The 20,711-nt window shown below is 31.1% G+C and overlaps 1 protein-coding gene across 1 annotated transcript; it reads left to right on the top strand.

The window, feature by feature from the left end:
- The first annotated feature begins 13,439 nt into the window (after positions 1–13,439).
- On the top strand, positions 13,440–19,611 carry LOC139496100 (acetylcholine receptor subunit alpha-type acr-16-like). Its single transcript, XM_071284561.1, has 4 exons — positions 13,440–13,551; positions 17,108–17,238; positions 18,544–18,680; positions 19,191–19,611. The coding sequence occupies exons 1-4, from the start codon at positions 13,491–13,493 to the stop codon at positions 19,531–19,533; spliced, it is 672 nt and encodes a 223-aa protein (XP_071140662.1). The 5' UTR covers positions 13,440–13,490; the 3' UTR covers positions 19,534–19,611.
- Positions 19,612–20,711: the final 1,100 nt, after the last annotated feature.

Below are 20,711 nucleotides of genomic sequence, written 5' to 3'. Positions count from 1 at the left end.
TGTAAATATACATGAATGTTTAAGATGCATGTAAGTGCACACAGGTTAGTTATATTGGTTATTCTGATTAAATATACAATAACTCTATGCCAGGTCGAGGTCATTACACATCTATACCGCAGATAAACTGCAAAAAGTAAATGCATCTTTATTGCGTTTGTTAACACTGCTGCTTTTCGCTTTATACCAACGAATATCACCTGATCAACATCAATTTCGTCGATACTACTATTTTGCCAATTCGGTCATGTTTTGTTTTCCAGAAATCGGCAGAGGATGATACGTCCAATTCGCCGTTTCAGAATCTAATGCATCCTGGGTAATATTTTCAAAAGTGTACACCACAACGTCCTGATTGGTTAAAAATGTCACAAACAATGGAAATTTAACCAATGACGTGGCGTTATTTTCATTTTTGGGTACGAACAATGAAATTACCCATGATTCTTTAGATTCTGAAACGGCTAATTGAGTTGGTCAACTACATAATTTATGCAACTATAATAAGTCTAATTTAAACGAATACAAACGGGAAAGACAATCCTGTAAAGCAAGGTAGCATAAACAAAAGCGTTTCCTATGAGATTGACTCGAAATGAATTAAACCAACACACAGGTGAAGATATAAGACTCATATGGACATTACGGGTTTAGTTTTGCTGAGACTTTGTTTTTGTATAGACTGCTGTCCATAATTTGTTATTTTTTGCCCTGGCTTAATTGTTTTTAGTTTAATGATACCCGAAAACGGATTAATTCCCCTGATGTTCGTGTAATATATTATTCAATTTATATTATTCATTACATCATGAGATGTAGAGATACAATTGAATTATAAGAATTATAAGATTAAACTAGTTTAGTGTTGAACTCTCATATATAGTGGAATACATTCTATTTGAAGATTACATCTTGTTTGTTAAAAGACGTTAGATATTTACCTACATTTTAAATCTTTTTAGATATTGTACTTAAAAAATGTTTTTTTTAAATTGTCAAGGACTAATATTTTGTTTTAAATGACTTTTTGTTTAACATCTAAGATACAAGTTTTTAATGTACATATATCTTGGCCGTTTGTGTGTAAACGCTGCGTTACATATAAGGTTGATTAACGTTTTTTTTAGAACGGGATTAATGTTGAAATTCAAAAGAAACCAAATTAAAATCAATTAAAGTTTATAATTTACTCAATTACGCGATCTATTTTATTTGTAATTAACATTATTTTTCCATTAAAGACTGATGAATTATTTATTTATACATCGATAAAATAATAAAATTATAGAACATATCTAATTGAAATAGAAAAAAAGCATTGTATTTAAAATTATATAAGTTTAAAATTATTTAGACAGGATATGACTCTTAATCCATACGCTAGCAGTATCTTCTTTAAAATACCACTTATCCTGGGAATTGAAAAGGTCTTCAATAGGTCACAAGGTATTCACATTATTTACTGTATTACAGTATAGTACAGTCACATGAAAAACTAATTCAAATTAGGGAATCTTTGTTTCGTTTAATTTATTGCATATTCAATGTGCGCAATGAATATACAACTGCAGAATTGTTTTGTTTCATTCTTTCGCAAGAAAAATATAAACAACAAACAAACAATTGAAATTTGAAAATTGGCTGATTATTTGTCATGGCATTTATTCAACAATATTCAACAATATAAACTAACAAACAACCAACATCAACAAACTGGCCAACAAGTTAAAACTTGATGACAATTGGTCATTGAAGGGAAACCAACAGTAAATGCATAATAATTTCTAGCTGCTGGGCAGATCCATAACAGCTTAATGAACGATATTTGAATAAATCACTGCCAGTTGAAACATGTTGATGATGACATCCAACGCACTTTCCATATTGAACGAAATGCCATGACGATAGACACTTTTTTTTTATTATTATTCCTGCAAATTCCTTGAATATTTGGTTTCATTGGATCTTCCGATGAATATTGAAACGTCTGACACTTTTGATGATACATGACAATCTAATAGGAACATTCAACACATTTGGACCTGTTCACCATGTAATCTGAAAAATAAACTAAAAACAGCAGCAATTTTGTTTATTAAAGGGAGGGAGGTTGGGTTGTGCAATCTTGTTGATAAATACTCGTGGAATGAAATTTTAGCGGGAGCACGTGTTTTTATATGACCAAAGTCCACGAGGCGCTTCAAAGCATAGTCTTTCGTATGTTTAAATATATGGTTGTAATTATTTAAATGGCAAAACGTAAATAATGGACTGACGTACATTTAAAACACAATAAACAACTTAATGTAATTTTAATGCAATAAATCAATTTAATTATTAGATCATTAAATTTTATTAATTAAAATGGCGACCTGTGAAATACGAACGTTCAAGTACAACTGATAATTCTTTATTAATTATTTAACAAAGTTTTATGAATTGAAATGAAAAAAAATGTACAGATAAAACCTAAATTGAAATATTATAATTAAAGAATGGTCTTTTCCGTTTTCATTTAGGTTATAATATTTTCAAACCCGGCGAGTTCTAAAATGGTGTCTTTATCGCGATTTTAATTTTATTATTTTCCAAAAATACTCGGGAAAACGAAATGAAAGGATCAGTTATTGAAAATTCTAGTCTATTATTTTCAATACTTTAAATTTTTGTATCCTTATCATCATAAAATTCTGTAAATTTATTTTATCACAATCACGGCCTTTATATATTCTTGTCACAATCGAAACAACAAATTACCAAAAATACTGTTTCTTTTAAAACAAGAAATATGAATAATTTTAAACAATGCAAACAACTTTACATTATATTTTAGTCTTTTTTGCCTTATTAAAGAAAACATTCTTAAACAATAAAAAGTACAAAAATCAAAAGGCGGTCAATATATTCCAGGAAAGTGAAGAATAATTTCATGTTTGTTCAAAACAAAACTTTCAGCAGATTTATTCTTGAATATTCCTATTTTGTACAAAGTACCTACATATGAAATGTATTTAAAACAACTCATTGCAATTGAAGTTACCATATTTTCAAATATGAGAAGACATTTTTGCATTTTAGGCAACGCGTACAAAAATTTAGTATCTTTTTCCTTGAAGAAAGCAAATATTATGAAGAACAACCAATCCTGATGTACAAAAAGTACTGAAATCATGTGGCGGTTAATAATTTGTATCAAAATAAAGTAATATCTGCATTCTTATTCCACAAAATAGAAGTTTAAGTATTTTATTTCTCATTATATCTCAATTCTAATTAAAAAACTTGTCGCGAGATGTTAAAAATAACTGATTCTAAATAAAATAGTATCATTTTTAATAAAAAGAAGAACAATTTTGAATATTTTAGATAATGCAAATGAAATTTTAGTATGATTTTTCTGAGATTCTTTTAATTTTATGAAAAACTACCTATTTTAAACTATATACAGTAAACAAATCAAAATGTGGTAAAAAATTTCCATTCAAATGAAGAAATGATTGCTTTCTGGTTCAAGAAAATCAAAAGTAAACAGATACTTATCCTTCCAATATTTAAATTGTATACAAAACTAGTCATAAAAAGGAATTTATAACAACAGATTGCAATTGAAATAACAATATTTTCAAATATGAGAAGAAATATTTGCATTTTAGGCAACGCGTACAAAAATTTAATACCTTTTTCCTTTGAGTAAACATAATTTATGAAGAACAACCAATCCTGATGAACAAAAAGTACTGAAATCATATGGCGGTTAAAAATTTGTATTAAAATAAAGCAATTACGACATTCTTATTCCAAAAAAAAAAAAAAAAATAGTTTAAGTATTTCAATTCTTACTATATCTCAATTCTAATTAAAAGACTTATCTCAAGGTGTTTGAAATAACTGATTTCAAATAAAATAGTATCATTTTTTTTAAATAAAAAGGAGATTATTTTTTTTTTAGTTTTTAACAATGAGAGCAAAAGTTAAATATGATTTCTCTGACATTCTTTTAATTTTTATCAAAAACGACCTTTACCTAAATTATAAAAAGTTCAAAACTCCAATTATGTATTATACATGTCTCTGATGTTTACAATATCTAATACAAAACTATTAATCCACACAAACAGTTTAACGCTTTAATTAAGCATCTTATACTGTTATACTATTTTTTACTTTTTTATTGCAACCAATTTTATTACAAATTAACGTGTAAATTATGGTGTATTCGTCGAGGTCCGCGTTCATGGATTGTAAACACTGTTGAGTGCGGTTTACATAAGAATTTGAAATGTATACGTATCCGTCCGATCCGTGCATCAATTAGATTTACTGATCGATCGATGACCGTTGTCACGGTAACTCTCACATAGGTTATTTGACTTATCTGACGGATCCTATGGGTCACCGATCACCGATCACTCATCGATCAGTCAAACATCCGTCTTTGATCATTCACCAATCAGTCAAGTTCATGTCAAACAGTAACGCCTAAGGTTGCAAGTACTGCAAGACCTAACACTCAATTATGATGATCTAGACTGAGTTTTTAGAATAAAGAATAGTGGGTAAAAAAAGGACGTACAACTAACGAGGATTCGTCTCTCGCGGTATCTCGTTAAAATATTGCAAATCGTTAGATTTTGATTTACTCACTACTTCAATTCTGCGCGCTTCAAATAAATAGTTTCGGCTAGTTACGATAATGTAAACAACAAGAACTTCTAAAGTCTCGATAATCGTGATAAAAATTTTCTGGTGTCTATTTAACGTTTGTCTTCGATGTCAAAAATCAAAAGAAACACATATATCAAATATAAAAATAATATTTTTTTTGAATAGTAAATGTGTAATAACAATGATTAATTTAATTTAACTTAATTTAATTTAATATACCATGTATACGTCTTTAATTTAACAGATACAATCACGCCTCCCATAATCCTCTGACCAGAACATTATTATCTTTCTTGTAAGTTTGATACGCCAGACGCACATTTCGTCTACAAAAGACTAACCAGTGAATATCAGATCAAAATACAGTCGGCTCTCGTTGTTTCGAAGTCAGCCGGACCAGATAAATATTTCACGATACACGTAGTTCGACTCAAACCAAACCGGAAGTTTGACAGAACAAGGGACACAACTCATCCAAAATTTCTAGTAAACCAAGTTCGAGACAATGAGAGTTAACTGTAGTTAGAAAGTCAGAAAATAACCACGCCTTTTAGGGGGCAACATTAACATTGTGTCATTAGAAGGAAATGATTTCTACATAAATTTCAAACTTTTAATTACATCTAGTCTACAAAGATTTGACAGAACCAAACATCTTGCATTATCATGTTTTCCCTATAGATTGTTCCGCTATTCATTCGAAACCTAATGAATTAAGAATTGAAAAAGAGATAAACACCTAAATAGATATTTGTCCATCGCCGTATTTGTAAGGTTTAACTCAGTACGAGTGACTTATTTAAACGTTTTGGAATCAATGTCATAAAACGAAGGAATCATCAAATTAAGGAAATATTAATATATAAACTTTCAATGTTTAATAACATTAACGGTACCGATTTTTCTGCACCAGATGTGCATTTCGACAAAACATGTCTCTTCAGTGATGCTCGTGGCCAAAATATGTAAAATCCAAAGCTTATATAAAAGACGTAGAGCTATAATCCAAAAAGTTCCAAAAAGTATAGCCAAATCCGTGAAAGAAATCAGAGCTTTGCATGAGGGAGATACATTCCTTAATTTATAAAAATTTTAACATTTTGTAACAGTAAATTTAATAACACAAAAAATCCTTATTTTCATGCCAGTACCGGAGTACTGGCTAATGACTGGTGATACCCTCAGGGACTAACAGTCCACTAGCAGAGGCTTCGACCCAGTGGTAGTAATAACACTAACGGTACCAATTTTTCTGCACCAGATGCGCATTTCGACAAAACATGTCTCTTCAGTGATGCTCGTGGCCAAAATATGTAAAATCCAAAGCTTATATAAAAGATGTAGAGCTATAATCCAAAAGTTCCAAAAAGTATAGCCAAATCCGTGAAAGGAATCAGAGCTTTGCATGAAGGAGATACTTTCCTTAATTTATAATAATTTTTAACATTTTGTAACAGCAAATTTAATAACACAAAAAATCCGTGTTTTCATGCCAGGACCGGAGTACTGGCTACTAGGCTGGTGATACCCTTGGGTCTAACAATCCACCAGCAGAGGCATCGACCCAGTGGTAGTAATAACATTAACGGTACCAAATTATCTGCAGCAGATGCGCATTTCGACAAAACATGTCTCTTCAGTGAAGCTCGTGGCCAAAATATGTAAAATGCAAAGCTAATATAAAAGATGTAGAGCTATAATCCAAAAGTTCCAAAAAGTATAGCCAAATCCGTGAAAGGAATCAGAGCTTTGCATGAGGGAGATACATTCCTTAATTAATAATCATTTTTAACATTTTGTAACAGCAAATTTAATAACACAAAAAATACGTATTTTCATGCCAGTACCGGAGTACTGGCTACTGGGATGGTGATACCCTCGGGGACTAACAGTCCACCAGCAGAGGCATCGACCCAGTGGTAGTAATAACATTAACGGTACCATTTTTTTCTGCACCAGATGCGCATTTCGACAAAACATGTCTCTTCAGTGATTCATATGTGTTTTTTAAACAGAAGAGAAACAAAGGCATATTAATAATTCTTTAAAAATATTTTTTTGAAAAAAATTCCTTGGATAATACAAAATTGTATAATTCATGTAAAGCACTACACGTTTTACTAGTATAAAAGATCATTCAAGTGAAGACATAAATTAAATCTGGATGAAAATATGTGTACTAACACAATTTATCATATAAAATATTCTATAATAATTTTAACGAAGCCGGGATAACATACCGATATTTGATGTACATATTTACAACTACCAATATGTGAATAAAGTTTGGTTTTAAGAAAAAAGACAGAAAAAAGAAAAGAAAAGAAAAAACAAGTCACGTTTACTTTTGGAATAATGTTTACCTTCAAAAGTAATAGTCAACAAATAAACAGTTTTTTTGATGCAAAAGTGTTGACAGGTCGACAAGTTGACATTTATAGAAAAAGGTTGTAATTAGATATCGATAATGACCCGTTAAATTTTAGTTGTTGACATCTGTTTACTTGTGAACATGTGATTCTGTTTTTCCCACCATAGTTTAAATGAGTAATTAAAATTGTCAACTTTGATATTTGCTGACTTTTCAATTTGTTAACATCTCAGCTTGTCGACACATTATAAAATTGAGAATGGAAATGGGGAATGTGTCAAAGAGACAACAACCCGACCAAATAAAAAACAACAGCAGAGGGTCACCTGATTAACTTTTGGCTCTATACAAATTGTCAGCATAAATTCACAGTATGCTGAGTGCTTCATGAAACATACATTATAGAATGTACGTAAGCACTACAAACTGCTCAGAGTCTGAAATGACCAGTTTTTGTGCTGGACCAGCAAAATCGAGCACAAATTTTACTCGACTAGTCTCGACATTGTTTCGACTGTACTAAGTGTACTCGACTAGGTCCCGACTTTACTTAATTAGTCTGATTCAGTACTTTATGATCTTGGTGAAGTCTGAAATGGTTTTGACCAAAGCTCGACCTGTCTTGACCTCTCTCGACTAGTCTCGCCTCAGTCTCAACTAGTCTCGACCTGTCACGACTAGTCTTGACCTGGACATTTAGTTTTGACTTGTGTAAATCAGCACATCTAACTAAATTAAATATTGATCTTACAAAATTCAAGCTTATTTTGTAGTTTGATTTATTGCTATGAAATGAAAGAATTTAATTTTACAATAGGTAAAAATAAAAATGAATACACAAATTCAGATAGGCATCTTTAATTTGTTTTATATCTTTTTCAAATCAACTTGGATTTTCATCAAACTATGCAGCTATCTGGAAATTTAGTTTTGACTTGGGTAAATCAGCACATCTAACTAAATTAAATATTGATCTTACAAAATTCAAGCTTATTTTGTAGTTTGATTTATTGCTATGAAATGAAAGAATTTAATTTTACAATAGGTAAAAATAAAAATGAATACACAAATTCAGATAGGCATCTTTAATTTGTTTTATATCTTTTTCAAATCAACTTGGATTTTCATCAAACTATGCAGCTATCTTAGATATATATACATTACTGAATCCCAGGTCATTTTTTGTTTGTTTGTTGTATTGCTGTCAAATTGAAGAATTAAATTAATCTAGGTCAAAAAATCTAGAATTTGCAATTCGGATAAAACAGAGATAGTACACTTAACTTTTTTAATAACTTTTTCAAATCAACTTGGATTTTCATCAAACTATCCAGCTATCTTAGAATAATTTCTTATACCTATACCAAACCTATTGCAACTAAAATTTTCAATTACAAACGCGTTTTGCAGAATCTCGATATTGACGACTTCAAGTCTAAACCTCCTTTATGCACTTGTGCTAGTTCCCAATTCACATATAATCCTGCTGGCCACGTTATTACCGGTGACATTAACATTGTTAATAACATTTCTCTACGAAATGTGTTATCGAAAGGTCCGAAATATCGTGAGCCTAAATTCATCAATTGGAAATACAAATTTAAAATGTTGATGGATTCAGTCGAGGATTATGCCAGGCAATGGGCTAAACGTGAAAAGAAAGACGTAGACACTTTATCAGAATGGATTAAGGCAGTGAGGTCGTTAATACAAATCAGAATTAAGAAACTGAATGGGTCCATCAATGCCCATGCTACGTCAATCTTTAAAGACCCAAATGTTGCTAAACACTTATCCGACCTCCATGATAAATATGTTGTTGTCCCCGCAGACAAAGCCCCAAATAACATCGTTTTTGTCTGTAAAAGTCACTACATTAATTGCTTGATAAACGAATTAGGTATAGACAATTCACTTGGAAACTCAACATATACTCTAACGACACTTACCAAAGAGGAAATCCTGGATAATCATAGGTCTGTTCTTTGTTCCTTTGGTATGTCAACCAAAGATGAAGAACTGGATCTTCCATCACTGTATTGGATACCTAAACTACATAAGTGTCCTTACAAACAACGGTATATTGCTGGGTCTTCCAAGTGCTCCACGAAACCTCTTTCTAAATTACAAACATCTATTTTATCAGCAATCAAAGACGGGCTTCAAAGTTATAGTGCAACAGCCTATTCTAGAGGTGGCGTGAATCAGATGTGGATACTTAAAAATTCCAAAGATCTTTCAGAGTACATACAATCTTACTCTCTTTCATCTTGTAACAGTATTAAAACATTTGACTTTTCTACTCTTTACACAAGTATCTCACATTCCAAACTAAAAGACAAATTAAAAGAGTTGGTATTACTTTGCTTCATAAAAAATAATGGCCAACGTAGATACAAGTATCTTGTCTTAGGGAGGGATAAATCATACTTTGTAAAGAATCACTCTGATTCAAACGAAAAATTCTCTGAAACCGATTTTATCAAGATACTTGATTTCTTGATTGACAACATATTTGTCACGTTCGGAGGACGTGTTTTTCAACAGACTGTCGGCATCCCAATGGGAACAAACTGTGCCCCTCTACTTGCCGACTTGTTTCTTTATTATTATGAGGCTGACTTCATGCAGGAACTTCTTAGGAAGAAAGATAAGAAGTTAGCAATATCCTTTAACTCTACTTTCCGCTATATAGATGGCGTTCTTTCACTAAACAATTCAAAATTTGGTGACTATGTGGAACGCATCTATCCCATCGAATTGGAGATAAAGGATACTACAGATACAGTTAAGTCGGCTTCATATCTTGACTTACATCTAGAAATTGACAATGAGGGTCGGTTGAAAACAAAACTTTACGACAAAAAAGAAGATTTCAGCTTTCCAATTGTGAACTTTCCATTTCTAAGTAGCAACATTCCAGCAGCACCTGCATACGGGGTATATATCTCCCAATTGATACGGTATTCCCGTGCTTGCATTTCCTATCATGATTTTTTTGATAGAGGGTTACTGCTCACATGGAAGCTTTTAAACCAAGAGTTCCAAATGGTGAAGTTGAAATCATCCCTTCGTAAATTTTACGGACGCCATCACGAGTTGGTTGACCGTTATGGAATAACCATTTCACAAATGATATCGGATATGTTCCTTACGTCGTAACTACAATCCCCTTCCCTTTCATGAATGTGACCTACCGAATTAGACTATTTACCGGATTTGTAATCAAATAAGCAACACGACGGGTGCCACATGTGGAGCAGGATCTGCTTACCCTTCCGGAGCACCTGAGATCACCCCTAGTTTTTAGTGGGGTTCGTGTTGTTTATTCTTTATTTTTCTATGTTGTGTCATGTGTACTATTGTTTTTCTGTTTGTCTTTTTCATTTTTAGCCATGGCGTTGTTAGTTTGTTTTAGATTTATGAGTTTGACTGTCCCTTTGGTATCTTTCGTCCCTCTTTTAGATATATATTAAGCTTACTGAATCCCGGGTAATTTTTTTTTGTATTGCTGTCAAATTGAAGAATTAAATTAATCTTGGTAAAAAAAGCTAGAATTTGCAATTTGGACAAAATAGAGATAATACACTTAATTTTTTTAATACCTTTTTCAAATCAACTTGGATTTATCTTAGATATATCTTAAGCTTACTGAATCCCGGGTAATTTTATTTTTGTTGTATTGATGTCAAATTTAAAAAAATGTAGCGTGCCGTTATTTCCTCACTGTATCCATAATAATGAACCGTCACTAAAGTGACTTTTTAAGTCAGTAGTTTGTGATGGGTTTTTTTTTACAAAACTATTTAACGGCATTACCCAACGCTCACATGACTGATTCATATACTTTATTTTAAAATAAAAAGTACATGTATGGGAAGTTCTCTTCTTGGAATAGTATACTGTTTTAAAATCGATCTAGGTAAAAAAGGCTAGGATTTGCAGTTTGGACAAAATAGAGATAGTACGCTTTTATTTTCTAAATAACTTTTTCAAATCTTAGGTTCTATTACCTATTAACTAGGTCACTAAATTTGACAGAAAAACACCAAAATACAAAACTCTGTTTTTGTATGAAAAATATATAATATAGATAGCTGAAACGTTTCATAACGATCAAAGCTGATTTGAAAAAGTTATGAAATCTTAAAAAAGACACATTTTTTAACACAAGAATTTAATATCATGAACTTTCATAACAATCCTTCATTACCTTTAAAAAAAAGGAAATGTGTTCTAAAGTTACAGTAAAAAAATATTTTAATCAAATCTTAAAATATTTTTTTGTCAAATTTTATGACATGGCACTATACATGGTTTAATTACATCAGTACAAGTGAGTTTTACAGGTAAAAAGAAAGCCCTACTTTTCTTAAACTCGTGTATTACTTATATAGTGAATTCAAAAAGCCTTGCGATTTAGATTTAACAGGATGTTGCAACTTTGAATGACTGTTATTTAGAATTTAAAAAATCTCTGGTAGATGTGATCCTTTTTGATATATTTATATAATATATATCAAAAAGGAATAAAACATTAAAGGAATTATATAACTATTATATATATATACTTTTCCCCAAATTATAAGTAGAGATATATTTTTAATATCGTAGCTTTTTTACCTAGATTAATTAAATTTTAAATTGACAGAAATACACCAAACTAAAAATAACAACCTAGGATTCATTAAGATCAATATATTACAAAAATAGCTGTAGAGTTTGATGAAAATCTAAGTTGATTTAAAAAAGTTCTGAAAAAAATTAAAGTGTCCTATCTCTATTTTGTCCGAACTGCAAAACCTAGCTTTTTGACCTAGATTTAATTAATTCTTAAATTTGACAGCAATACACCAAACTTCATAAAAACCTGGTATTTAGTAATATTAATACATCATCATGGCAGCTGTATAGATTATGGAAGATCAAAGTTGATTTGAAAAAAAATATTAAAAAAATTAAAGTGTACTATCTGAATATAGTACGAACTGCAAATTCTAATTCTTTGACCTAGATTAATTCAATACTTAAATTTGACAGCAATACACCAAACTTCATAAAAACCCGGGATTCAGTAAGCTTAATATATATCTAAGATATCTGCATAGTTTGATGAAAATCCAAGTTGATTTGAAAACATTATTAATCAAATTAATGTGTACTATTTCTATTTTGTCCAAATTGCAAATCCTAGCTTTATTTATCAAGATTAATTTAATTCTTAAATTTTACAGCAATACAACAAATATGACCTGGGATTCAGTAAGCTTTATATATATCTAAGATAGCGACATAGTTTGATGAAGATACAAGTTGATTTGAAAAAGTTATTAAAAAATTAAAGTGTACTATCTCTATTTTGTTGGAATTGCAAGTTCTAGCTTTTTTTTACCTAGATTACTTTAATTCTTCAATTTGACAGCAATACAACAAAAACAAAATGACCTGGGATTTAGTTAGCTGAATACACAACTGAGATAGCTGCATAGTTTGATGAAAATCAAAGTTGATTTGGAAACGTTATTAAAAAAATTAAAGTGTACTATCTCAATTTTGTCCGAATGCAAATTCTAACTTTTTAACCTAGATTTATTCTTTTTTAATTTGACAGCAATACACGAAACTTTATAACAATCTAGGATTCAGTTAGCTTGATATATATCTAAGATAGCTGCATAGTTTGATGAAAACCCAAGTTGATTTGAAAAAGTTATAAAAAAATTAAAGATGCTTATCTGAATTTATATAATAATTTTTATTTTGACCTATTGCAAAATTAAATTCTTTCGTTTCATAGCAATACATCAAACTACCAAATAAGCTTGAATTTTGTAAGATCAATATTATATTTAGTTAGATGGGCTGATTTACACCAGTCGATACTAAATTCGAGACCATTTCAAACTACACCAAGATCATCTAGTACTGAATCAGACAAGTCGAAACCTAGTCGAGTACACTTGGTTTTACTGCTTATTTTATGTATGCAGGTTTTATTGACGGGTGATTTATTGCAGAAAACCATTGGCCTGTTTAAAGGCTAATGTCCACTGTAGACGATATGTTTAAACCATTGACCACTGACCACTGATGACCCGTTGATCCATTGACATTCACATCATTATCGTATCTTTTATTTATAAAACTACTTCTAATAAAATTGTCGAGTTGGATAGAAATATATGCTCCTCTACGGTTTGTGTGAATGTCAAATTCAGGTTTAGGAATATTACATTCATTGGGACAATAAAATAATAACTGAAACAATCATCTACTTCTAAAATGTGAACAACATAATGAGTGTCAATTATAGGTTATTTCACAGGTTATTAAAAGCCATTTTCTAAATGTCACAATAATTACTATACAGGATATATATTCAAATTTTCACATCATTTTAAAAGTTGCGTTAAAATTTTCTAATTGCAGTATAGTTTCCAAATTGGACAACAAGATGAAGACACACATATTGCTTACTGTGGTTTTAATTCTAGAATTTCCATGTGTTGTTCAAGGTATGAAAAATAAAAATTGCTCATGAAAATAGTTAAGAAACTTCTTCTGGTTGTAGGTTTTTCATTTAACGCACAAATAATGTATTGAAATAACAATGAGAATCAGAATATACAACAGATAATGCATATGTTTTACGTTTAACTATTTTATCGTTAAATCAGCTGACATACTATTACAGTAATCCTAGCGATGGTATCTTTGTTATTTAATGTCAACTTGTGCACTAAATCGAAGGTACGATTTCACGATTAGGAAACATTGAGATAGACAATAGATAAACATGGAATAATTTAAAACTTGCTTACGTCAATTATAAATTTTGTCGATTTGCTGCATATAAACTAAACTTAGCAATTATTAGGTTGATCTGTTTTCTCTACTTTCATCCGATCCATTAAAAACTTTTAAAGTAGATGTGACTTAGACATTAAGTGAGCTGCAATGGCTTCACAAGGATTAAATAACAAGTGCATACTAAAGTCAGATTTAATGACATGACATTACAATGCTATCGGTACTATGACAACTAAATTAATACCGAAATTGCCATAACGCATAATGTATCTCAAAGTACCAGATAGGAGTAAGCATCTGTTAAAAATTTTACTGTGATACTGCGTGAAATATCTTATACAGTAACCTCATGAGCAGTTGAGGATGGCACTATCTTTAAAAATTTCAAGAAAAGAAATTGTAATTTTTTTTTAGAAATAATCAACCACCCTCCTCGCAATTATAATACAAGTTTACCACTCACTTTCTGGTTCACCTAGGGATCCTGTTTTTTTAATCTTAACCGATCTCTTCTTCTGCATATTTAAAGGTAAAAAAAAATACTTTATTTATTTTCAGTTTCATTCAACCTTGACAAAAATCAAAAGTATTCATACATTTTTATCGGTAATTTGTGCATTTTTCCTTTGATGTGTACTCGCTGATAATGTCAGTATCAGTGGACTGGCTGTGATATAAAAATTATTGGGTTAGTACGCAAATGACATGCGCGAATGCAACGCGTAAAGATCTACTTTCCCCTTTCATTCACAAAATTTGCGCGTGATTTTTATCGCAGAAGCGCACGAGATTTTTGGCGAATGAAACACTTGACATTGAGTATAACTTTAACTTTTATTTTGTTGTGAAAATGTGAACAGAAAATGCATGAAAAAGCCGACAGACTTAAAAAAAAATGCGTTATCTATAATTGATATATGAAGTACAACTTACACATCGTCCATGATGTTCCAATCCGAGTTTTTATTCATACAATACCTGGTGCTGTTCCAAGTAGTTTTCTTTTTCTGTTTCTTGAGAAGTATTTGTTTCACCTGTTCAGACACTATAAAGTGTTACAATATTTTTAAACGCAACACATAAATAGTGACCAAAAAGGTACCGCAATCGCATGAGAGAAGGTAGAAAAAAATGAAAGGAGAAGGTCCGGTAAGGACCGATTTTGGCCTCAAATTTCAGGTTCATCTGACGAAATATTTTGACCACTTTTTAAACACTTAAGTGTCTATTTTATTTGAATTAATTAGTTTATGCGAAAGATTTTAACAGATTTACTCATTAAAAACGATCTGATTCAAGCTCAAATATGAAAATTCTACCTAATATGCCAAAAAATGTCACTTTTCAGATGGTTTTTGGTAAAAATGAAAGTGGCCGCATCCGTGTTCATCCTCAACCTTTATATATGTTATGTATTATCATAAAATACAACTTACGTTTCAATATTAAGGATGAACACGAATGCGGCCACTTTCGTTTTACACGAAAACCGTCTAAAATTTAACTAAAATGCTAGAATTATGAGGATTTCAGTAATTTAGCATGACTTAATGGTGCTAGTACCGGATATATGTGCATTGTATTGTTAAAAACAGCTCATATTTATGTAGCAGAGGCATTCTACTGTCCAATAAATAACTAAAGGTTTACATTTTAACAATTTTGTAAAACTGCTATATTTTGGGGCCAAAAAGGGGTCTTACTGAACCTACTCCTTTACGCATTTTCGACATTTTTATGGGACCTTCATATACAATTTTAAAAGATGTGGTTTCATTGTCAATTTAAAGACAGATATTCATAGAACAAAAAACAAAAAAGTGAACTTATTCATATGCGGATCTAGGATAATCTAAAAAGGGGAGGGGGTAACCGGGGAACCATCTATTAAAATGTTTGAAATAATTATGAAGTAGACAAGAAATGAGCTTGTTCAGATAATTTACAAATTACAGTCAGCTTTGAGGCAGCAACCATTTGGGGGCGAAAAACAATCTATCAAGTCGAAAACATTTTTTTTCTTTCAATTTTAGCATTACATATAGTGGCAGCTGAGGATGAAACAAACAATTTTTTTTTTCTCAGAATCAAAAACAAATTATTTTTTCTCTCCAAAAAATGGAAACAAACTTTTTTTCCAAAAAAAACCCCATAGCCCCCCCCCCTCCCCCTCGAAAATCAAATGGTTGCAGCCTAAGTAAAATATAATTATAACTTGACGTCGTTGAACTTAAAAATGATGATCGGTGAAAAATCTGCTGATTCATATCGTATCATTCTAATGTTCTGACTTACTATGCCGCTGTTGAGGGGGGATATGACCTTAATCGAAGAGAAGCTCTACTGTGATAGTCGACTTTGGTATGTTTTTAACCCATATTGATAGGATTTCAAACTCCTGTAATTTAAATTCGGGACCTCGTGATTTCGTGTTTTTAAACCCGGGATTTCGGGATCAGGACCCTCCTATTCCCCCTCTATGTTGATGCTTTGTGAAAAATAAAGAAATCTGACTTACCGGTATGCTACCATTATATTTGCCATTGTTAGAGTCATGTCCAAAGCCGAACATTAATGAAACACATGCAATAATTCCTTTTCAATACTTTGTGCAAGATAACGCCATGTTTACTGCACTGTGACAACATTTCAAATGACGTAATGCAGCCTGTGACGTCAAGTGTGATTCGCCGTGATTCGACGCGAAAAAGAAGTTCGTTTGTTATTTTCTCTATTATTGTAGTATTTTTTTTTTTAAATTACCGATAAACAGAATAAAGGACTTTTTGTTTTAGATACTGACTTTATCACAGAAAATATCAGGCTCGCCCTTCGGGCTCACCTGATATTTTATTGTGATAAAGTCAGTATCAAAAACAAAAAGTCCTTTATTCTATATGTATTCGTTGTATGTATTATTGATAAGTATGTTTAGAAATTGTCCTTTTCAATCTTTATCTACGCAAATGACCCTACTACTTTTGACTGAAGTAAGTACGACCAACATGTATTTCATTAGTTTAAACTTTTTGATAAGTAAAATTAAATCAAAAACCAGACAGACAGATACACAGACAGAAGGACAAATGGACGGACAGACAGAAGGGAAAATAGACGGATAGACAGACAAACAAATAAATAGACAGACAGACAGACAGACAAATAGACAAACAGACAGACAGGCAGACATATGTATGATGTAAATATCTTTCAAAGAAAATGCCGACCATACATTGAACGTTGTATTGTTGTTATTCTTAGGTGTTTTAATAGACGATTGGTTAATAAGAACATTACTGCAGGACTACAATAAACTAGCATACCCTGGAACAACAGACAATGAAACTGTTGTTGTCAAACACGACATGACTCTAATTCGAATTGTGGAGTTCGTAAGTTTTCGGAATTACATTTGTAATCAGTTCGTTATATTTGTTATCAGTTAATTACATTTTTCACCTGTTTTATTAAAATTATCATAAACAACATGTTGCTGTGAAAGGCTGTTCATTTTCTATCAAATGAATTCTACAAAGTTTAAAAGCATCGAATTTAGAAATATCTACGTTTTGAAACTATTCAGAAAGAATAATGGTATCAACTTTTTACACGAAATTTCGTCGTTCGCAGTTTCACAAAATCCTTCTGATTCAAAGTGTTTTTTTTTTATAAAGACCGAAGCATATACACAGTATTTACTGTTTTGGATAAGATGGAGTTTTCAAAGACAGAAAGATAAACGAGCTTACACAAGATGAAATAGAGAAAAATCGGTCTATAAAATAAATAATAGAAAATCAGTAAATTAAAAGTGAAAATTGTAGCTTTAATTTTAATCTTATTATTTCATCTATAACAGTATCAATCTTTTAACTTGTTTGTGGAATGTAGTGGTGTACGTTAATGCGACAGGAATCCAACAGCAAATACAACAATAAAAAAAATCGTTTTAGAGCACAGCACAGATTGAATATCATACGAATTGATATCTACGCAAAATTTCAAACTTGCATTGATTTTTAGGCTATAAAACCTATTGAATCATTCCAAAGAATAAATCTTAGATCTGTCATTAACATGATTAATAAGCATCCCTCAAATAATGTTACACTTGCTAGTGATAACCACTTTAAAACAAAGAAAATGTATAATATAGAAAATCTTTGACCTTTATTCTGCATTAACACTTTAGATGATGAATGACTAAGTCCGTCAAGGAAATTATTTCTGAATAATTACTGAAGATGTAAATATGTTTCATTATAATACGTTATTCTGATTGCGTAACTGCAATCTCGCCTTATTCCTTAATCACTTTCATTTCAAAATGAATAGTAACACTCATGTCAACACTTGCTACTACAATAAAATGTACTGGTAAATAAAAGTAAAAAACTGATAGTAATCGTGTTTTCATGATTATAGCAAAAAAATGTAATTATAAGTATTGAATACTTCTTTTAGTAATTTCATACGGTTGTAAAAGCGTTGACCGTGAGCATATTTTAAAAATGAACCCCCGCGCTTCATACAAAATATACTTCGGTCAACGCTTTTACATCTCAATGTAGTTACAAAAAGAAGCATTCAATTCAACATGACCTTTATTGTTAATTCAATTGAATACCAGTAGATATGTAATTATAATTTATGAGGACATTTTGTATATATTGTTTACATTGAATATATATATACAGGATGGTACAAAATTGAGGATAGACGCATGGCTAAATACAGAATGGAGAGATCCACGATTCCTTTGGGACTCTTCTCCATCTATTATTCGGTTGCCAATATCACAGATTTGGACACCAGATATCGTTCTATACGACAAGTGAGTACATTACACGTATAGAAATTAATTTGATAAGTAAGATAATATGATTGTTTTTTATTGAAATCTTTCAAAATCTTCTAACTGGTTTACATTTTAGATGCACAGCTATACTTGACTCTATCATATATTAAAAGTTGAATGATTTCAGATAATTTCGATTTAAAATATAAGCAAATGACCTTTCACAAACGCTCATTATATAATGCAAAGATGTATTTGTACCCTTAGTTAACTTTTGTTTTATTCTTTTGTATAAATATATTTTTTGTTTGGGTTAAAAAGGATTCAATGTCAATTTGATAATTAAAAAAAGATATTGCTTGAAATGTTTTCAAAAAGACCCATCTATCTCAAAAATTGTTCACTATACGGAGAAATCTCTTAAATGTTAATTTTGATATCTGACACAACATTTTTATTTTTATTTTACTGCTTCCATGACTATGGTAAAACATGTGCAAGGCGAGCATTTAATATACTAACGTTTGTATTGTTGTTTTTTTACAGTCCAGACACAATGACACGATTTGAACCAAACGCATTGATTCACCAATCAGGACGTGTTTACCATAGCCAGCCAATGCGTCTAGAGGTCGATAACTGTGGACAGTTCAAGGATGAATTTAGATGTACCTTCAAATTCGGATCATGGACATTTGATGGATTTAAAATTGATTTACAAAACAGAAGCCAGGTCATAGATTTGTCAAACTTTCAACTTCAAAACTATGATATAATAGATACAAGCGTGGTCAGGAATGAGTTGCATTATGCGTGTTGTCCGGAATCGTATCTTGATATTACCTACACAGTTAATATGAAAAAACTAAAGACAGGATGGTTTTACTAAGTTTCATTCTTTGTAGATTTTTATTGTTTCCACGGAAGATATTTCAGTGTTTTGTGGTAATAAATTATCCAAATACGTTTGTATGTTCATTTCAAATATAAAACACACATACAGTATAGATCACTTCTAACCTCTCATTAGAACTGTCAGAATATTTTGTCATAGAACTGTTCTAACTTGTCCTAGAACAGTTCTACCTAGAACAGTTATACCCTAGAACTGTTCTAAGTAGAACTATTAGAATTAGTTATATGTAGAACTAACTAAATCAGTTCTAGGTAGAATTGTCAGGATCAGTTCTAGGTAGAATTGTCAGGATCAGTTCTAGGTAGAATTGTCAGGATCAGTTCTAGGGTAGAACTGTCTAAATCACTTCTAGGTAAAACTGTCCAAATCAGTTCTAACAGTAGAACTGTCCAAATCAGTTCTAACCGTAGAACTGTCAGCAGAACTGACTTAATCAGTCAGGACTGTAGAACAGTTCTAAATTACGTCACTGCAGTAATGGCACTTTAGAATTTAGAAAAAATTAAATCACTTCCAATTACTTTGCAATATAATAGCGGATTTTCTATATCTGTTACTGATCAAACGTTACATGTACAAATATCGAAGTGAATAGAAGGTTATCCAACTCATCGGAGAAATAGTTTTATAAGATTGCATACGGAAACATCATTGTTTACGTTTCTTTGTTCCCCTTTTTTAACAGTCTCTTCCTAAATATAACTCTGCATTTAATTCATGGAATTTTAATCGTAATTTACCTTGTTTACATTCATTCAAGATTCTGTTTTGACAAATGTTCAAACGAAAATTGTACAGTGGATGAATTATGGGATATTAATGAAAAAAGTATTGTATAGCGTAAAATATACATTTGTGACATCGCGTCAATTCAGCCAGACTTTTCCATAACGATTATAAATGATATCTGGGAGTCTGGAACTCAGAAAAATATATTCGATCTGAACATGAATGAAACATTTGCCCCTGGACGTTCGGCTAGAAACAAAATCATGCATTTTTCTTTGCCTTCTTCAAATTATATTAAGAGCTTGTCTCACAGAAAACCATGCAAAAGTGTCGAGGAGTGAATTTTGCGGAATCTCTTTAAATTTGGTACACACAACCCTTAGGCCATGCCAATAACACTTGCAAAATATTTTGCTTAAATT

This window comes from Mytilus edulis, chromosome 11 (assembly GCF_963676685.1).
Source record: "Mytilus edulis chromosome 11, xbMytEdul2.2, whole genome shotgun sequence".
NCBI classification, from domain to species: domain Eukaryota; kingdom Metazoa; phylum Mollusca; class Bivalvia; order Mytilida; family Mytilidae; genus Mytilus; species Mytilus edulis.
Note: the sequence above shows the minus strand (reverse complement) of the source record. Positions and strands in the feature narration are given on the sequence as shown.

Excerpts from the sequence above, each read along its gene's own strand:
- LOC139496100 (XM_071284561.1), top strand. The coding sequence starts at position 13,491 with ATGAAGACACACATATTGCTTACTGTGGTTTTAATTCTAGAATTTCCA. Across the intron at positions 17,239-18,543 it reads TAATTCGAATTGTGGAGTTC|GATGGTACAAAATTGAGGAT; the intron begins GTAAGTTTTCGG and ends ATATATATACAG. Across the intron at positions 18,681-19,190 it reads GATATCGTTCTATACGACAA|TCCAGACACAATGACACGAT; the intron begins GTGAGTACATTA and ends GTTTTTTTACAG.